This window comes from Carcharhinus amblyrhynchos, chromosome 13 (genome assembly GCF_965287045.1).
Source record: "Carcharhinus amblyrhynchos chromosome 13, sCarAmb.v2.hapA, whole genome shotgun sequence".
Classification (NCBI taxonomy): domain Eukaryota; kingdom Metazoa; phylum Chordata; class Chondrichthyes; order Carcharhiniformes; family Carcharhinidae; genus Carcharhinus; species Carcharhinus amblyrhynchos.
Genome location: NC_137336.1, coordinates 28,658,365 through 28,678,873, shown reverse-complemented (window position 1 = coordinate 28,678,873; position 20,509 = coordinate 28,658,365). Strand labels below are relative to the sequence as shown.

At 43.1% G+C, this 20,509-nt stretch overlaps 1 protein-coding gene across 6 annotated transcripts in view; it reads right to left on the bottom strand.

The window, feature by feature from the left end:
* jade2 (jade family PHD finger 2) overlaps window positions 1-20,509 on the bottom strand; it is a 162,202-nt gene that overhangs the window by 27,960 nt on the left and 113,733 nt on the right. For all 6 annotated transcript variants that reach the window (XM_080201440.1, XM_080201435.1, XM_080201441.1 and 3 more), the window contains one exon: window positions 18,109-18,226. In XM_080201440.1, the coding sequence (XP_080057566.1) occupies window positions 18,109-18,226 (118 nt within the window). The remainder of the gene's footprint in view (window positions 1-18,108; window positions 18,227-20,509) is intronic.

The following is a 20,509-nucleotide window of genomic DNA, read 5'->3' as shown; positions in this document are numbered from 1 at the left end:
CACTATAGTTAAGTGGGAGAGCGGAGAATGGAAGAAAATTGCTCGTTATGGATCAATGCTATATTTAACTAAGCACTGCATCAACACTGCAGCATCTCTTTTCCCCAACAATTAGTTTTACTCCTTAAAATTAAATTACAAGAACCTGAAATAACTGGGTATCTGATCCTTATTTTATACACTGCACACCGTTTTAAAGCAATTCTGAATAGCGTGCACAATTCATTCAACAATGCTCTAATATCTCCTGGGATTGGGTCTCTATAACGACACATGAAAGCAGTTTCATAAGTTAACAGCGCAATTACTTTCAGCAAGATATTCTAAAGGAACATCAGGCGCTTATCAAATCTCTTCACAAACCGACCTTTGTGCCGCAGTATGATGCCAGTAAACACACTTAGTCTACCAATTAGTCCTAGTGTAGACCCGGAACTACAAACCTAAACAGCATCAATTACAAAGTTCTTAAGCGTGAAAGCAACACAGGCACATAACACATAACGTCTGTTAATTCAGAGTCCCAAGGCGCCTATGCCTTGACCATTGAAAATTACAAAGGAGTGGAATGGTTTAAACATACACATTGATGATGTAGCCAAATACATTTCTAACATAGAGTCATAGAGATTTACAGCATGAAAACAAGCCCTTCGGCCCAACTTGTCCATGCCACCCTCTTTTTTTAACCACTAAGCTAGTCCCAATTGCTCACATTTGGCCCATATCCCTCTATACCAATCTTACCTATTTAACAGTCTAAATACTTTTTAAAAGGCATAATTGTACCTGCCTCTATTACTACCTCTGGCAGCTTGTTCCAGATACTCACCATCCTCTGTGTGAAATAATTGCCCCTCTGGATCCTTTTGTAGGTTTCCCCTCTCACCTTAAACTATGCCCTTTAGTTTTAGACTCCCACACCTTTGGGAAAGGATGTTGACTATCTAGCTGATCTATGCCCCTCATTATTTTATAGACCTCTATAAGATCACCTCTCAGCTTCTACACTCCAGAGGAAAAAATCTGAATCTATCCAGCCTCCCCTTAGAATCAAACCATCAAGTCCCAGTAGCACACTAATAAATCTTATCTGCGCTCTTTCTAGTTTAATAATATCCTTTCCATGTTAGGGTGGACCAGAAAGGGTGCAACATAGCTCCTATGTATTGAATTATTGAAGGGGTGGGGAGGAGGAAAAACAGGATTTTGAAGATCAGCCATGATCATAATCAATGGCGGAGCAGGCTTGAAGGGCTGAATGGCTTACTCCTGCTTCTAGTTTCTAACCTACAGAACTGGGAGCAGATTATGTTTCTGGAAGACAGAACAATCATCTGGGAAGGTTCAGCAGGTTGTTTTGAGGCTAAATGCAAGGAGACTGATGTGAAACTGAGTCACAAAGACAGATCAGAGATCTATGTTGTGTTGGTTAATTTTAACAAAAAAAATAAACAAACTTATATAAATACTCAAATTATTATGGTCTATAAATAGGCAACATCCTCCATGCAAGCAAAACAAAAAATGACTGTTTTTCCCAGTTTCCTGTTAGTCTGTCATGGTTATCAGGATAATTACCTCATTCAGGCAGGAAAAGACATTAATTATTACTTTAGTATATCAAAATACTGAACTAATTCTTATATCGTGCTCATATTCCAAAGTCTTAATTATAGTGTCACACAGCAGATACAGGTAACCCTGACTGACTGCAGCATAAGTATATTGGCTGGGAAGAATTCTAGTGGCAAGTTTATCAAACACAGACATATCAGCTAAGAATTATTTACAGTCTGAGTATCTTTTATTGAAACTAGTGGTCAAATGGTTCACCATCAAGGCTTTAGGGCATGCCATCAATCAGCAATGAGTGGGCAAATATGAAGATGGCTTCCCAAATAGCTCAGTTAAATTATCCACCTAAACCATCTCGAGTGGGAATGTCTCTGGTACATCTCTCCAGTCCGTCTCGAGTTAACTAATCTTAACCAGGGCAGCAGCTGAAGCCATATAATTGAGTTTTGCATCTTGGAGTTGGGGAGGGGAAAATCAGTCAACACTCCTTCCTCTAACCACTTATCATAACTCCTACTCAAGGTGCAAAGTGGGGAGGACAGGATGAAGTTTAGCTGTGAAGACTCTCACGCCTACACAGTCTACTGACAATTGAAATCCAGATTCACACTTATTTTTATTGTTCATCCATGGATGTGAGCATCAATAGCAAGGCCAGTATTTACCGGTCCTCTGCAAGAACAATTTAGTTTGTCCTTTTCCAGTCTTTCCCCATTGCCCTGGAATTTTTTTAGAATGTAAGGAGTAGGCCATCTGGCCCCTCGGGCCTGCTCCACCATTCAATAAGATCATGGCTCTCGAGGACTCAGCTCCACTTACCTGCCCGTTTACCATAACCCTTAATTTCTTTGCTGTTCAAAAATTGATCTTTCCTTGCCCTAAAAACATTCAATGAGACAGCCTCAACTGCTTCACTGGGCAGGGAATTCCACTGCTTCACAACCCTTTGGGTGAAGAAGTCCCTTCTCAACTCAGTCCTAAATCTGCTCCCCCTTAGTTCTGGTTTCACCTGCCAGTGCAAACAACTTCTCTGCTTCTATCTTATCTATTCCCTTCTTAATCTCATATGATCTCCCCTCAGTCTTCTGAATTCCAGTGACTATAGCCCCGATTTACTCAGTCTCTCCTCGTAAGCCAACCCTCTCAACTCTGGAATCAACCTGATGAAACTCCTCTGTATCCCCCCCAGTGCCTTTCTCAAGTAAGGAGACCAAAATTATACACAGTACTCCGACACATGCTTATCCAATTTCCTTATGAAATCCACAACTGAAAATCTGACTCTGCCACCTTTTCAGGCCTTGTATGCCAGGCCTAACCAGTTGCTGTCTGAAAGTGTTCCTCCTCAGATGGAAGTGAGCCACCATTTTGAGCTGCTACAGTCCATGTATTGCAGGTACACTCCATAAGACCAGAAGAATTGGAAACAGGAAGAGGCACCTTCAGCCTGCCCCGCCATTCAATAGGATCATGGCTGATTCAACATTCCTCACACCCATTTTCCTGCCTTTCCCCCATGACCCTTGATTCCTTTGATCAAAAATCTAACTATCTCAGCCTTAAATATATACAAAGGCTTTGGTCCACAGTTCTCTGTGGCAAGGGGTTCCAAAGACTCACAATCCGCTGAGAGAAGAAATTCCTCCTCACCTCAGTCTTAAATTGGCGCTCCTTTATTCTGAGACTATGCCCTCTAGTCCTAGACTCTCCCATGAGGAGAAACATCCTCTCAGCATTTACCCTGCCAAGCCCCTTAAGAATCGATATGCTTCAATGAGACCATGTCTCATTCTTCTAAATTCCAGTCAGCAAAAACTGGCTTCTATGATGCTGGTGACCTCAGGAGGAACCTGGCATGAATCACTGACCCTGTACTTCTGACTGTAGATGGTTCCAAATAGTCCAACCTTGTCCGCTGATGGGGACACTACCCATGGAGCCTCCACCTCCAGTTAGTTGTTTAACTGTCCATCAACACTGTTGACTGGATGTACTTGCTTTGATCTGATCCACTGTGGTTTGATAATTTATCCGTCTTTAGAATAAACAATAGGAAATGCTAGAAATTCTCAACGGGTCTGGCCTTTCATCAGAACGATTCTGACAATAGGCCATCAACACAAAACATCAACTCTGACTCTCCACAAATGCTGTTGACCAGATCTAGCATTTCCTGTTTTTATTTTGGATTTCCAGCATCTAAAGGAAGCTGATTCCAGTTTTTAAACATACATGTAGTCCTCTTGTAGCTTCAGTAGTCTGGCAGCTAATTTTGGGAATACCCGGTGCTGCTCCTGGCGTGCTCTCCAGCAAACATCACTGAACCAGGGTTGGTCAATGACTTGATGGCAATGGTAGAGTGAGGATAAGAATATGACAATCAGAGGGGGGCAGCTTGTGTATGAATAAACTCTGCTGCTGTCGGTGGCCCAGTTTGAACTGCTGGGTCTGTTCTGAGCATGTCTGATTAAAAATGGTGGTTGTGCCATACAACGTGACAGAGGGTATTCTCAGCGTAAAGACAAGACTTCATCTTCACAGGGCTAACTATATAATCATCACTCCTGCCACACAGATAGACCAGCGACAGGTAGAATGGTCAGGATGAGGTCAAGCGAGTTTTTCCCTTGTGTTTGATTTCTCACCAGGTGCTGTAAACCAATCGGTAAAGTTCCCATAAATAGTAACCAGTTAGAAAAATGGGAAGAGATTTATTACAATACAAGTCGTCTCAACCTAATAAGACTGTTATCCCCTTATGTGGGGAGAGGGCCTTAGGAGTGCTGACTAGTAGTTACTTAACATGAGAATCATCACACCTCAAGCAAGGGCAAGGATGAGAAGACGGGCCTTCACGAATACCTCAGCTGGTATGGGAATTGAACCCATGCTGTCAGTGTCGCTTTGTATCACGAAGCAACCGTCCAGCCAACTGAGCTAAACTGACCCCCAAAAACTTTACACCGAGCCAGCCAACGACGATGAAGGGATGGTTAAAAGTCCCAAGTTGGGATGTTGCATGACTTTTGTACGAATTTGTACCAATGATATTTCCATGTGCTTCTTCTAGGCAGTAAAAGTCACAGGTTTGGAAGGTGTTGTTGAAAAAACATGGTAGCAATGACCTTCAGAACAAATCAGTCATTGGTGGTGCTACCAAATCATTCTTGAGGATGGATATTGAAGGAATATTTAAGGATGGCCTTAAGGATAAGGTAGTGCATATATTTAAAGAACAGATAACGCATCATGTACAGCACCTTTAAATAAACATGGAGGCAGGAATGACTGGCCAAGTAAAGGTGGTGTTCCCCTTCAAGCTACTCACCATCCTGACTTGGAAACATATCACCGTTCCTTTGCTGGGAAAAATCCTGGAATTCTCTCCCTAATAGCACTGTGGGATGACCCACAGCACATGGACTGCAGCAATTCAAGAAGGCGGCTCACCACCCCCTTCTCAAGGCCAACTAGGGTTGGGCAATAAATACTGGCCACCAGCGTCATCCATGTCTCATGAATGAATTTAAAAAAAGTCTTGAGATGAGAAGGATGGCCTCATTGGGCTGTTCCAGGACAATGTCCACATAAAACAGCTGTAACGCATGCCAGAGATACCCTTTCTCTGTTGCCTGTTACGGGTTGATATCTCTATGTAGCTCCTCCCTACACTTACTCCTGTAAAATGTAAAAGGGGAGAGTCCCATGGGGGCATCCTCACTGTGGCAATATTGCAGATGTCCAAAGAACAGGAGTGAAAGAACACTTGATATAAAAATCTCTTTCAGCAATCTCGCGCTGAGGAGAAAATGAACAATTAACCCCCCCCTCCCACAAAGCTGGGAAACCAGGTTTATAAAGCACCAAACCAGCCAGCGCCTGTTCGGGTACACTAAAGGAGAATTTAGTATGGCCAATCCACCTAACCAGCAGGTCTTTCAGAGCCCTTCAAGAACATCCTCATACCACCAGGCCTAGCAATAAACTATCATCACTGAAGTTAGAAACTAACGAGAGAAGTCCATAAAACATTTTTAAAAATCCTTCCTCTCTTTCCAACCTTAATCATGTCAGGGCTCATTTGTTCCTCTATTTCATGTGTTGTTTATGGCTCGGAGTTCTTTCTGCACCCACGTTACAGAGCATCTGGGAGCACTCAGTTACATGGATTAAAATATTGCAGAAATTTGACTGCAAGTAAATAACCCGCAGAACTACAAGATATTTGTCCAAGTACCCTCAATCTTTTATATCTGTCCAACAAATCCTCCCAATACGGGGGTCTCCCAGATCTTGCTTCACTGCCATCAATTGGAATATCCTCCAACTGCACACTTGTTCATGAGGAAGTGGGTAACAGCATAGTTGGAGAGACTGTGATGGTGGGGGCGGGGGTGAGATTGGGGTGGGAGAGGAGGATGAGGGTGAAGAAGGAGTGTCAATATTGGAGACCCGAATTTTAACATGACCAGGCGCCGTCATTTTTCAGAACCTTTACAGAATTATAGAATCCCTACAGTATGGAAGGAGGCCATTCGGCCCATCAAGTCTGTACTGAACACAATCCCAACCAGGCCCTATTCGCATACCTCCATACATTTACCCTGCTAATCCCCCTGACACTAAAGGGCCAATTTCGCATTGCCAATCAACCTAACCCGCACGTTTTTGGAGTGTGGGAGGAAACTGGAGCACTCAGAAGGAAACCCAAGCAGGCCCGAGGCCGGAATTAAACCCAGGTCCCGGGCGCTGTGAGGCAGCAGTGCTAACTACTGTGCCGCCCTAATGTTTCAGCCCTGTACCACTAGACAGTCCAGATCACAGCGTTGATAATTATTTTCTTAAGATCTCTAATTGCAGTCTTTTTAAAACAAAAAAAAAATCCTGGCCAAGACATTTATACTGCACCTCACCCTGACACACTTGGCACTTCTGCAAGTCTCTCACAGCTTGTGCAAACTGCCAGCTATTCAACTCTGCCAGTCACAACAGCGAAACGGATTGCACAACACTCAACACCACACTTTTAACTCTCTTGCCGGATAAGCTGGTGCACAATTGGAGATAGCAGGAACAAGTAAGCTAGAGGACAAGAGTGAATGGAAGGTACAGCAAAATGGGCAGGGATGAAAAGGGCACAGCACTGTCACCACACTCGAAGACAGCAGCTCAGATACTCACAATGCCTGCAATTTAGAGAATAATATGGATGTGGAATCTGCATTAGTCATAGTTGTGATCTGCCTGAAGGCAGATCCTCTGCTCATTTTGCCACACATTGTGGTCCTTGATTAATAAGGGGGTTATGGGGGAAAAAGCAGGAGAGTGGGGATGAGAAAAATATCAGCCATGATTGAACGGCAGAGCAGACTTGCTGGGCCGAGTGGTCTAATTCTGCTCCTTATGGTCCTGCAGTTTCCTCTTCAGATACTCATTAACCCTCTGATTTTCAATTTCAAGTTCTCTAACATTCTCATACCCTTTCCCCTGCTGGGTCTTCATCCTTTAACCTTTCCTTAATCACCTCCTTCAGCACATAGCAAACCCAGCTACGTGCCCTTTCTCGATGACACTCACTCATGTTCTTCCCACCTCCACCATCTGGACAGCTTCTTCCTTGCTCTGGTGCTTTCTCCATCCTGCTCCAGAACCACATCTCACAACTTTCTAACCTGTGGAGATCCACTTTTCTCAAGGCCCACGTTTCAGCCCTGTACAGCTAGACAGTCCAGATCACAGTCTTGATCATTATTTTCTTAAGATCTCTACTCATTCTTACACTGAGCAATTCTTTATGTGCAGAGTATGCATTCTCTGCCATCAATGTTCAGGCTCAGATTTCTTTATGCCAGTGACCACCTTCTGACAAGACACTTCCTAGGTACTTAAGCTGTGAAAGCTGTTCCAGTTGTTGACAATTTATTTTGATTTCTACTTTCCCACCATTATTTCTTCCAATCTATATAACTTTTCATTTTTTTTATATTAACCTTCAGTCCACAGCTTCCAGCATTTCATTTACCTTATGCATTATCTCTGGATCCTCTGTTGTTCTAGTCACTAGGGCCCGGTTCTTTTTAAATGTCACTACTTCCAGAATTGACCTCCTACTTTCTGTTTCATTAGTGGTTCTTTAACATGACTTCTACACAGGTGTTAAAGAGCAGTGGAGATAATACGCAGCCTTGTCCCATCCAATACCCGATTGCACCAAGTCCTGTTTCATCAAATGCCCGTCCTGATTGTAGCAGTCTGTCCCATGGACAATTATTCTTTTATCTCTCCAATCATCTCTGATCATCTCCAGCACTTTCAACAGATTTTGCCAGTTCATCCGGTCCAAGGCTTTTTCACAATCCACACTGCAGGTGTACAAGTTCTTTAGGGCTGAATCAGAGGCAAGTAAAAAGCAAGTCAGATGGGGACTTTGGTGGGACACACTGCAGAAGCATGCTGAGTATACATGTGAAATGTTTGATGCTTTGCCAAACCAGCCTGAGAGCTTGCTTTCGATGGTAAGGAACCTGGAAGAGTCCAGGTACTTTTGGTGAAGATGCTCCCATAGTGACCATGTCTAGAGCACTTCAGGAAAACTAGCTAGACCATTTCAGAAGGTCTGTCATCATTGTGAAGACCACCTATTTCCATCTATATAACTTCTCCTGACTTACCTCCTACCCGAACAGATACGCTGCTGAAGTCTTCATTTTGTTACCTCTAGACTTGACCATTCAAACACACTCCTGGTTGATCTGCCACATTCCACCTTCTGTTAACTTAAGGTCATCCACAACTCCGCTGCCTGTGTCTTAAGTTGCAATAAGTCCCATTCCCTTTCACCTTGCTGGCCTACATTGGCTCCTGGTCAAGGAACGCCTTGATTTTGGCATTTGGTATCCTCATGCTTGTTTTCAAATCCTTCGATGGCCTCATCCAGCCTTATCTCTGTAATCTCTGCCAGCACCATAGGCCTGCAAGATATATAAATCTGGCCTCTTGTGCGTCCTCAATTTGAATTGTTCCACCATTGGTGGCTGCGTCTTCACTCGCCTTGACCCAGGCTCTGGAATTCCATCTCTAAACTTCTGTGCCTCTACTGTTTTCTGTCTTACAAAACTCTTCTTAAAACCTACCTGTTTAACAAAGCTTCTGGTCGTCTGAGTTGATATGGCCGACGATATGCGGCTGATCGTCATACACTGGTTTATAATACTATCAAGCCCTTTGGGGCGTTACATTATTTTAAAGATGCTATCTAAGGATGTTACAGTTGTTGTCGGGAATGATACATTAGGCAGACCAGATAAGGATGATGAATTTCCTTCCCGAGAGGACTGCCATGAACAGATGAGTGTTTATAACAATCCTTCAGTTACACACTCACCAACTCTTATTCCACATTTACTTAAATAACACTATGGTGGTCCTCTGGACTCGAAACGTCAGCTTTCTCTCCTTACAGATGCCGCCAGACCTGCTGAGATTTTCCAGCACTTTCTCTTTTGGCAGCTCAGCTTTGCTTTCAGTGTTTACTCCTTCCTTGCTGGGAATTTTGCTAAGTCGAAGGTTGACATTCAATCTAATTTTCTCACTGCAGGGAAAGCTTTCTGATTCTCAGTTGCTGCAGTCACCTGGCCCCGTGGAAACACGAAGCAGCTCACCAAACTAGCTTCCCGTTGGGAGACGTTGCTCCGATCTCCAAGGCACCTGCTTCCTCTCCACCACAATCACCATTCCGCTTCCCAAAGGGCAGCTGTTGCTGTCTCTGTTATTTATTTATTTGTGTCACAAGTAGATTTACATTAACACTGCAATGAAGTTACTGTGAAGATCCCTGAGTCGCCCCATTCCGGCGCCTGTTCGGGTACACTGAGGGAGAGTTTACCATGGCCAATCAACCTAACCAGCACATCTTTCAGACTGAGAGGGGAAACTGGAGCATCTGGAGGAAACCCATGCAGACACAGGGAGAACATGCAATCTCCACACGGACAGTCACCCAAACCGGGAATCGAACCCGGGTCCCTGGCAGTACGAGGTAGCAGTGCTAACCACTGTGCCGCCTTTTATTGCCATCACTGCTAACGGTTGCCTCCACCTCACCCTTCTGCAGCACGATTACCACCATTTATTTCTCAGACAAAGCTGTAGCTCAGCCTTATATATGCTCCACAATCCCCCTTTTCCACCCCTCACGAGGCACCCACACGCTCTGCTAAACTCTGGGACAATGGCACCATAATGCCCAGACTCCAACTCCCCTGCTGACAACTCACGTTGCTGCCTGTAGCAGTTAGCCAAAACTGATAGTGAGCACAAATTTCAAGTTCTAAATGATTTTAAATCTGGTCATGCGAGCAGAAGGCTGCACAAGCAGCAGCTCCGCAGAATCCTGACTTTGCTTACCAGCTTGACTAGTATGTGGTCAGCCTTACTTGTGAACTGTAAACATTATCAAGCTGTCTGGTGTCCACTGTGTGGAGTTCAAAACGCGGATAAGGGAAACTTTAAAATAACAAACACCCACATAGAACAAGATTAGATGGCCCCACGTCACTATTTGCAATTAGCCTCAACCCTGTTGTAAGAAAATGTACAACTGGAATTGTGCAGCAATCACAGGAAGTCTCTGACGTCATCCAAAATTTTCCAGCTATGATCTGGCACGTACACAACACAGAATTAGAGTTAACGCGTTCAGTGCTTCCAGCAGCATTCGGTGAGACAGTACAGCTAAGCAGGAACCCCCATTTCACAAAGAGCAGGGATTTTTAATTTGGCTTTCCCTTGCACATTACAAACATAGTTTATACACAGGAATGCACAGTGGTTCGAACAGAGGAGGAATGCAAGACGTACTCACACAAACACAAAACAAAGCTTAGCACAGGAGTTCACCGATGTCAACGTCATGGCAGTGGTCGTGCTCTGATCTCAGAACTGGAAAATTGTGCGTTCAATCCAGTGACTTAAGCACAAAATTGGGGCTGCTCTGAGGGTAGCACTTCAGGTCAGTGTTAGACCATAAAACGTAGGAGCAGAAGACGACCATTCGGCCCATCAAATCTGCTCTGCCACTCAATGAGATCATGACTAATATATGATAATCCTCAATTCCACCTTCCTGCCTTATCCCTATAACCTCTGATTGCCTTACTGATTAAAATCTGTTTATCTCAGCTATGAACATACTTAACAACTCAACATCTATAGCCCTCTGTGGTAAAGAATTCCACTACCCTCGGAGAGAAAAAATTCCTTCTCATCTCTGACTTAAACGGGTGAGCCCTTGCTCTGAGAATATGCCCTCTGGTCCTAGACACTCCCACAAGGGGAACAACCTATCAGCATCTTCCCTGTCAAGCTCCCTAGGAATCCTACATTTCTCAATAAGGTCGCTTCTCATTCTTCCAAACTCCAATGAGGATAGGCCTAATCGATCACCCTCTCCTCCTAATCCCTCCATACCCAGGACCAACCAAGTGAACCTTCTCTGGACTGCCTCCAATGCAGTCTACAAGGCTTTTAGTGCACCACCTTATTGAATACATTTGGAAATTCAAGGATATTACACCTACTGATTCCCCTTAATCTATCCTGCTCTCTATGATCTCATAGTATTTTAATAAATTTGTCAGGTATGATTTCCCCTCATGAAGCCATTGCGTATTTCTAAATGTTCTGCTATTACTATATCCTTTAGAATAGACTCTTACATTTTCTCATGACAGAATTAAGCTAACTGTCCTATAGTTATCACCCAATAATCTAGAGTAAAATAGTCCTGATTGAGATATGATACCTGAATGTCACTGCAGCTTAGTCACTGAAACTTTTCCACAATGATGTTTGAACCTGTAAGCAATGTTCCTAGCAAAGTAGACAATTTGAAACTAACTGGGCCAGTTTTCTCAAAAAACTCTTCTGTCAAAATAGAGAGACAGCATATCCTTCAACTGTGCCACTTCTTCGCTCAGGATTGTCTGATAACACGAGGAAGCTAAAATCATGTTCCGTTTTATCAATCTGTCTGTTGTCATTTCTGAATCTAACATGCACCGACTGGGGTATCACACAAATCAGACTGTTCTTATGATTAATCAGCTGTACAGTATAATTCCACAACCTTAAAAAAAAGTTTATTTATAAGGCTTACATTAACACTGCAATGAAATTGCTATGAAACTCCCCAGTTGCCACACTCTGGCGCCTGCTTGAGTCAATGCACCTAACCAGCCCGGCTTTCAGACTGTGGGTGGAAAACCGGAGCACCTGGAGGAAACCCACACAGACACGGGGAGAATGTGCAAACTGCACACAATTCTACAGAGACCCAAGCCGGGAATTGAACCCAGGTCCCTGGCGATGTGGGGCAGCAGTGCTAATCACTGTGCCGCCATTGCACTATTTGATCAATTATTGATCCTTTAGCAAGCAAGTCTCAAGTTTTAATATTTTTTATATTCATGTGGACATTGCCGGCTAAGGAGCATTTATTTCCCATCCTTAATTACCCTTGAACTGACTTATCAGTCCATTTCAGAGGGCGTTTAAGAGTCAACCACATTGTTGAGGGCCCAGAATCAGGTAAGGCAGACCAGGCAAGGTGGCAGCTTTCCTTCCTTAAGGGGCATTAGTGAACCAGGCAGTTTCATGGTCATCGTTAGGCTTTTAATTCTAGATTTTTTTTTATATTTACCATCTGCTGTGGTGATATTGGGACCCAGGGACCCAGGTCCCCAGAGCATTATCCTGGGTCTATGGATTACTAGTTCAGTGGCAATACGACAATGCCACTGTCTCCCTGTGTCAACTGTGTAGAGTGCCACAGAGTTTGATATTCATCATCACATTTGCTTTCAGCAACATATTTTCAATGATCTTTTGAGCAAAATATGTCCTAGAGGGAGTACTGCAAAGGTTTATCAGGCTGATTCCTGGTCTCTCATACGAGGAGAGACTAAATTGGTTAGAATTATATTCTCGGGAATTTAAAAGACTGAGAGGGGATTTCACAGAAACCCATAACCCAGGGTTAGATAGGATAGATTCCGAAAGAATGTTCCCAATGGTTGGGGGGGGGGGGGGGGGGGGGTGTTTCCAGAATTAGGCGTCATAATTTGAGGATAAGAGGCAAACCTTTTAGAACTGAGGGGAGGAGAAATTTCTTCACTAGAAGGTGGTGAACGTGTAGAATTCCCTACCACAGAAAGTAGTTGAGGCCAAAACATTGTGTGATTGCAAGAAGAAATTAGATATGGCCCTTGGGGCTACAGGGATCAAGGAATAGCAGCAAGGATCAGGATATTGAATTAGATGATCAATCATGATCAAATTGAATGGCGGAGCAGGCTCGAAGGGGCGAATGGCCTCCTCCTGCTTCTAGTTTCTATATAAATACAAGGTACAGTGGTGTTTTTATACATGGCGACTTTGTAGTTTTGATTGACAAGCAGTGAAGTCTATATGCTGTCTCAAAGAACAAAGAATATTACAGCACAGGAACAGGCCCTTCAGCCCTCCAAGCCTACATCGACCATGCTGCCCAATCGAGCTAAAACCCTCTACCCTTCTGGGGCCCATATCCCTCTATTCCCATCCTATTCACCTATTTGTAAAGATGCCCCTTAAAAGTCACTACCGTATCCGCTTCCACTACCTCCCCTGGCAACGAGTTCCAGGCAGCCACTACTCTCTGTGTAAAAAATCTGCCTCGTATATCTCCTTTAAACCTTGCCCCTCGCACCTTAAACCTGTGCCCCTTAGTAATTGACTCTTCCACGCTGGGAAAAAGCTTCTGATTATTCAGGAAAAAGCACCTGGCTATCTGTCTCCCTGCATTTATATTGTTAAAGTCATGTCCCTTGTCCTGACAGCAGCATCAAAGACCGTTAAAAATGTGGGCCAACATGTAAATCAAATATGAAGGCACCTTAAAGAACTTCTTCCTTTACCCCTTGCTCCTTTAGTCGAATGACTGATCTAGTTGCGGGCAGGAAAGAGGAAAGAAAACTTTGACCAATGAAAATAATTGGTAAATACTTCCTATCGGACACCTTCTTCCACCTACTTTGTAGAAAAATAAAAATGAATAAAGAACACCAGCTGCACAAGGAAAATCTTTCTGCAAACGCTGACAAATGATTGCAGAAGAATGAAGACACTCAACCAAATCACAGCCAACTTAAGGAGCAACAAGGCAATAGATGAGTTACCTACACCTACGTATGTGCATTTGGCAACACTTCACGGCCAAAACCAGCCTTGAAGCTGCTGTCCTAGGACTTGCCTTTTGCCTCAACCCTACCCCACTCAAGTTCAGTTCCATTTCTCTAAATGACTTTTGTCACAAGGAAGTGGGATTTGTGGTGTAGTCGGGGGCATCCCTTTTGTTTACTAATCTGAATAATGCTTTGCAGTTAGCAAGACAGTTTTTGCTGTTCATAAATTATTAAGCCCTTCACTGAGTTGTTTCTGGGTCAACAGTGGCTCTGTTAGTTGGTCATGTCTTTCTCTCCGAGTCACAAGACTCTGGGTTTAAATTCCACACATTTAAATTGGCTGGGATTTTTCTCCCTGTCTGCAGTGTGTTTTACATCGGCAGGAGATGGTGCGCTGCTTGCTGGTAGCAGGATCTTGTGTTCCTGTCATTGTCAATAGGGTTTCCCACTGAATGCACCCCTCACTGATGAGAAACACACTGCAGGAGTGCATTGCCGGCGGGGCCTAAGAGCCCACCGGCATGAACTCCAGCAAGATTTCGCCGATTGTCTTTTTCCATGGTTGGCAGAATCAAGTAGCTAGTAATTTTTATTATAAGTGTCTGATCCTTCTTTAACAGCTGACTGGAGTGCCTCCGTTTAAATTGGGTACATGTCCAATTGACTTGTGCGTGCAGGACATTTCAACAAATGCTGAAAGAAGATGGGAACCATTCATATCATCCAATTAAAAGATCAATGCAGTCCTGATGTTGTCAGTAGCTGTTCCAGGAAGGTTTCAAACTATTAAGAGAACTTAAGAAAAAAAACCCCAGGTGCAGAAACTTAGCTTAAAACAAGTATCAGGGGAATTCCCTGAAAAAGCTTTGGGTCTGCCAAGTAATGCGAGTAAGTCTGGTTTTGTGCAGCTTTAAGGCCTAGAATTTTACCGCTGATAGATCTTAAGTGTAACTACATGCAGCGTTTATCTCTTTTATCCCTGAACTAATATACATCCTATGAAATCTAGAAATGTATTGGAAAAGGTAAGTAAGTGTAAACATGATGACTGATGTCCGATCTAAACAGACCAATTTCGTCACAGATTCTATCTCCAATTTATGCTGAATTAGCTGAAAGGTTCTCAGCTCTGGAATTCCCCCCTCTCAACCTCGTTGGCTTTATATCCTCTTCTAATATGCTCCTTAAAAGATGTTCCTCTTTGACCAAGGTTCTGGTTGGATGCCTTAAACGCAAGTGTTGCTATTGTATGCAAATTAGAGGTGAGGGGTTGGCTATGACACGATATTCATTCTGTGAGATAAAAATTGCTGTCCGTATCATACAGAAAAGGATGGTTTCCTGAGGGATGGGGTGAGATGTGGGGTCGTGACGGACAACAGATGCCAGCAATGTTCAAATCCCATGCATGTTTTAAAGAGCACTGAGTGGCTGCCCATGAACAAAAAAGCAGCTGACTAAACCACTTTGAACAACGGACACGGTGTTACACAGCGCCAGGGACCCGGGTTCGATTCCCAGCTTGGATCACTGTCTGCGCGGAATCTGCACGTTCTCCTTGTGTCTGTGTGGGCTTCCTCCGGGTGCTCCAGCTTCTTCCCAAATTCCAAAAGATGTGTTGGATAGTTGCACTGGCCGTGCTAAATTCCCCTCAGTGCACCCAAAGAGGCGCCGGAGTGTGGTGATTAGGGGATTTTCATAGTAACTTCATTGCAATGTTAATGAAAGCCTACTTGTGACACTAATAAATATACTGGACAGCACTCACTGTCAGGCCAATATATCCTTTCTCACATACAATGCTCAGAATTGAATATAATACTCAAGATGGGAATCTCAATAGAGGTTTGTACTGCTGTAACTTAACATCACCTTTACTCCAGCCTCCTGAGAAAAAGGCTAAGATTCCTTCAGTTGTTTAATTTTTAAAATCTGTCCACTGGCCTTCAACGACTTCCATACAAAGAAAAAAATTAAAGTTTAAAAATTAAAATTAAAGTTTATTTATTAGTCACAGGTAAGGCTTACATTAACACTGCAATGAAGGTACTGTGAACAGTACAGTACAGGAACAGGCCCTTCAACAGATCATGCTGTCCTATCTAGACCAACCACTTGAATCCCTCTATTCCCCATCTGATCAGGTTCCTACCCAGGTAAGTCTTAAATGTCACTAACGTATCTGCCTCAGCCACCTCACTTGGCAGTGTATTCCAGGCCCCCACCAGCTTCTGTGTAAAAAACTTCCCCCGCACATCTCCACCGACCCTTTCCCCCCTTCCCTTGAACTTATACCCCCTAGGGATTGTCATTTCTGCCCTGGGAAAAAGCTTCCAACTCTTCACCCTATTTATACCCCTCATAATTTTATAAACTTCTATCAGGTCGGTCCTCAGCCTCCCTCTTTCCAGGGAGGACAATCCCAGTTTATTCAATCTCTTCTCATAGCTAATACCCTCTATACCAAGTAACATCCTGGTAAATCTTTTCCGTACTCTCTCCAAGGCCTCCACATTCTTCTGGTCGTGTGGTGACCAGAACTGCACACAGTCTTCCAAATGTGACCTAACGTTTTATATAACTGTAACATAATTTGCCAACTTTTATACTCAATGCCCCGTCCGATGAAGGTAAACGTGCCATCACTGTATATCTGAATCTCTCTGCTCACCCACATCCCAAGGCAGTCTTTTGAAAGGCAGGAATTTGCTTGGAATCATGGCCAACATTCAATCCTAAGCCAATATCATAAAAACATACTGACTGACTGGCCTCATATTGCTGATAGGACACAGCTGCAATTAAATAGCTGCAGCGCTTACCTGGACTGCACTTCAAAAGCAATTCATCGTGTGAATGTGAGAGAGTGTTATACAAATGCAAGTTTTATTTATCCACGATCAGATCAATCCTTGTGGCAGTCCCTGGAGTGGATAAATCTGAGAATGAGCAAGTGGTCCACTGGGAGGAATATCTCATTTCAAAAGAAAAAAAATGACACAGAAATTCAAGCTACAACTCCGTCCCACTGTATAGTTACTGTCAGCAGCATGTATCATTTTAACTTCTCCCCTTGAGTTTACTCACACTTGAATCCCCTACAGTGCAGAAGGAGGTCATTCAGCTCAAAGAGCTTGCACTGATATCAATCCCCCCACTCACCCTCCCTAATCCTTATTCCCCTCCCCTTCATGTTTACCCTGCCAGTCCCCCTGAGAGTAAGAGTCAATTTCGCATGACCAATCCACCTAATCCACACATCTTTCGGCTGGGGAGGAAACTGGAGCACCTGGAGAAAATCCACGCAGACATGGGGAGAATGTGCAAACTCCACACAGTCACCTGAGGCCAGAATTGAACCCAGGTCCTGTGAGCCAGCAGTGCTAACCACCGTGCCGCCCTTGAATTGTGAGTGCTCATTAAAAGAAGGCATTTATTCAGATTCAGTTCTTCATTGCAACAGGCTGTTGGCACGTAAGGTTCGTTTGTTTGCAATGTCCATCCCACTGCACTGACATGGGGCATCCCATTAAACCACTGTTTCATCAGTACCACACTCCCATTTGGATTTCACTTCTTTCACCTCAATTTTAAAACAGAATCATAATGGGAAGCCACAGCTCCAATGCCCAGACAAAATTTCTTGCTGGCAGCTTTAATTGTCCCCATGCAATGTAAAGAAGCACTATGATGGATATCGCAACGCCACTTCATGTTACATGTTACCTAAGACTCGGAAAAGGAGTTGAAGTGTAATTACATAGACTTAATAGGTGTAAAGAAAAAGATAAAGTATGTCAGCCATGACCCTGTGGTCACACTTCCACATCCACATCAGAGAGCGGGTACAAAGCAATAGATTCCATGGCAGGTGATGAAGGAAGAGCAGTCCAAAAGCTCGTAATTCCTAATAAACCTGTTGGACTTTTACCTGGTGTGAGACTTCTTACTGTGTCCACCCCAGTCCAACACGGGCATCTCCGCATCAATAATCAAAGGGGAACAGGGTAGCTCTTTTGATGTCTTGGCCAATATCTATCCCTTAACTAATAACACCAAATGCAAATTTTCTGGTAATCTTATTGCTGTTTGCAACTCTGTGCTGTGTGCAAATTAACTGCTTACATAATGACAATGACTACATTTCAAAAATATTTAATTGAAGTCAATAGGGGAAAAAAAAATCGAGCGAACAACATTTCTCCTTTTTCCGACCTTCTCCAAAAATCAGAACTGTGTTTGAAGCCGAAGAAGAAAATAACAGCCTAGAAACGTGGAATAATAAAGAATCAAACGACTAGAGCCCTACCTTGATGCAGATTCTCTTCTATCAGCTTGGTTTGGTGGTGGAATATTTGCTCCTGGAGCCTACAGACCGATTGCTTCATTTTCTCTCTCCGAGTCACCATGTAGCACAGATTTCTAACCTGTTAAAACAAGCACATTATTGTCCTTCACACTGGAGTACATCAAAACACCATCAACTCCCATTGCAGCACAGAGCACAGATGATTGCACAGTCAACTTGATCCCATATCATTACGCATCAAGCAGACCCCAACACGCCAGCAAAAAAGCATGATCTTGATGTGACAGACATGTTGTTCTGCCAGTTGTCTGAACTACTTTGGAGGAATGGGGAATGCACTGACTTAATCAATGTTAACTGGATAGAAAAGCAACATCTTCTAAAATAACCAGCAGCATTAGAGTCCTCACAAACAGAGTTATTTTCTTGTTTTACAGAAATTTCCAGTGATTTGAGGGAGTTTCTTTCTTGGTTTAGGTATGCTGGTGAGTTCTGTGTTCATTCCGTGTAAGAATGATGCTTCACGATGTTGAGTGTACAGTGTCAACAACAGAAACTCACTGGTCAGCTACGACACATATTAAATGAACAGTAAAGCTACCTCACATTGTCCCAGTGGACGTTAGGTTACAAACAATTGTGAAAATTGAAGTTCCATAATTGTCAAAAAAACTCTTGTCAAGTAATGGAAAGTGATTATTAGCCAAACAAGGCCTTCAGTGATGCCGTCTGTAATGCCATCAGTAAGGTCGACGCTAATGTACTCAAGATAAGTGACTAAACCTGAAAACCTTGTTCCATAAACACCGCATTCCAAGACTAAGACACAGGATAAAAGCAAAGAACAAGATACCATGACAATTACCATATGGCAAGATAAGCGGACATATTATGCTAATGAAAGATTGGCGGGAGACAGAAGGCAAAAGGCCATGCTAATGATTGGTGGATATGTGTGCAAATAAAGCATTTGAAAAATTGCGTGTTTCTCATTTGCTATTAATTAACTATGATTGCTAAATTTTCCGTATGAAACAACAGATCACCTTGCAATACTGCTTGTCTCATGTTCTCACTTGTGCACAACTTATTAAAGCTTGGAAGTTGAGAAGTCTGGGTTGAAGTGTTGTTTGTACCCAAGTCGACTGCAGTTAAAGTGTTATCTGTAACCAAGTCCTCTACATCCCTACAAGTTCTCAAAAGGGCGCCTGTGGTAGGAGCTTCAGACCACCTGCCCTACAGACAACACAATTACCAGTCAGATAAATCACAGGTACTCGAGAAAGTTTTTTAAAAGTTTGTTCATAGGATGTGAGCTTCACTGACTAGGCCAGCATTCACTGCCCATTCTTAACTGCCCTTGAGAGGCTGGTCGTGAGCCTCCTTTTTGATCGACTGCGGTTCATGTGGTATAGGGGGACAGTATGGCTATTGGAAACCCAGTGACAATAAAGAGACAAAAATATGTTCCCAAGTCAGTAAGATGTGTGATTTGCATGGGGGTAGCTTGTTCCTGTGCATGATTTCTGCAACATTGGCTCGGCGTCGACTGCAGCCAAGCTGTTTGGTAGCTTACTACCACCTTCAGCGCTCCACAAAGCAGAAATAGACTCTACTCAACTTTTTCTCTTCCCCTCCACCCCACCGAAGAGCACTTGGCCTTTATTTGAGCTTTCCTCACACTTTCACAGGGAACTCAGAGGCTCACAACTCGCTGTGCCAGAATATATCCCACTGCTTCCATGACTCCTGATATTGCACTGGTGCAGCCAGAAGCAGACTCCCGTGCCTGCTTCTTGACTGGCAAAGTTGTGTGACAGCAAAATGAAGGTTCGGAGGAAAGAGGAAGAAGAAAAGGAAATAACTCACAGACAAAGTACTATAATAGCCATGTGCAGTCTCAATTTGGCAACGACTGTAAAGCTGTAACAAAGATTTGACACTAGGCTCTTAAAGCATACAGCTGTTTAACAACAACTGCAACAACATTGCTATAAATAAGCAGCATGTATAATAAAAATAAAGCCTGTTTTGCCATCATAATTAATTAACAGTAATTCAGTAACACAGTAATTTCAGAATTCCAAGATTTATAAATGCCTGACATCATAGTGAAATTGCAGACTCTGTTTTTCAATGGTACCAATCCAAGAAAAGGAAAATATAATTCGTTTGGTCAGTGGTATAAATGTTAAAGAGAATTCTAACTGCTGGCTAGTGGCTTGTGCATTAGTTCTGATAGTCACTGATGTTAAACATAATGGTAAATCTCATTGTTAGTAATGAGAATATTAAAGATTACTATAACTGGTAACTAGTGCTACGAATATTAGGGTTTTTACTCAAATATTCCTGCTATTATGATCTCCATAGAGGCAATAACCTTTTCAATATAAATTCA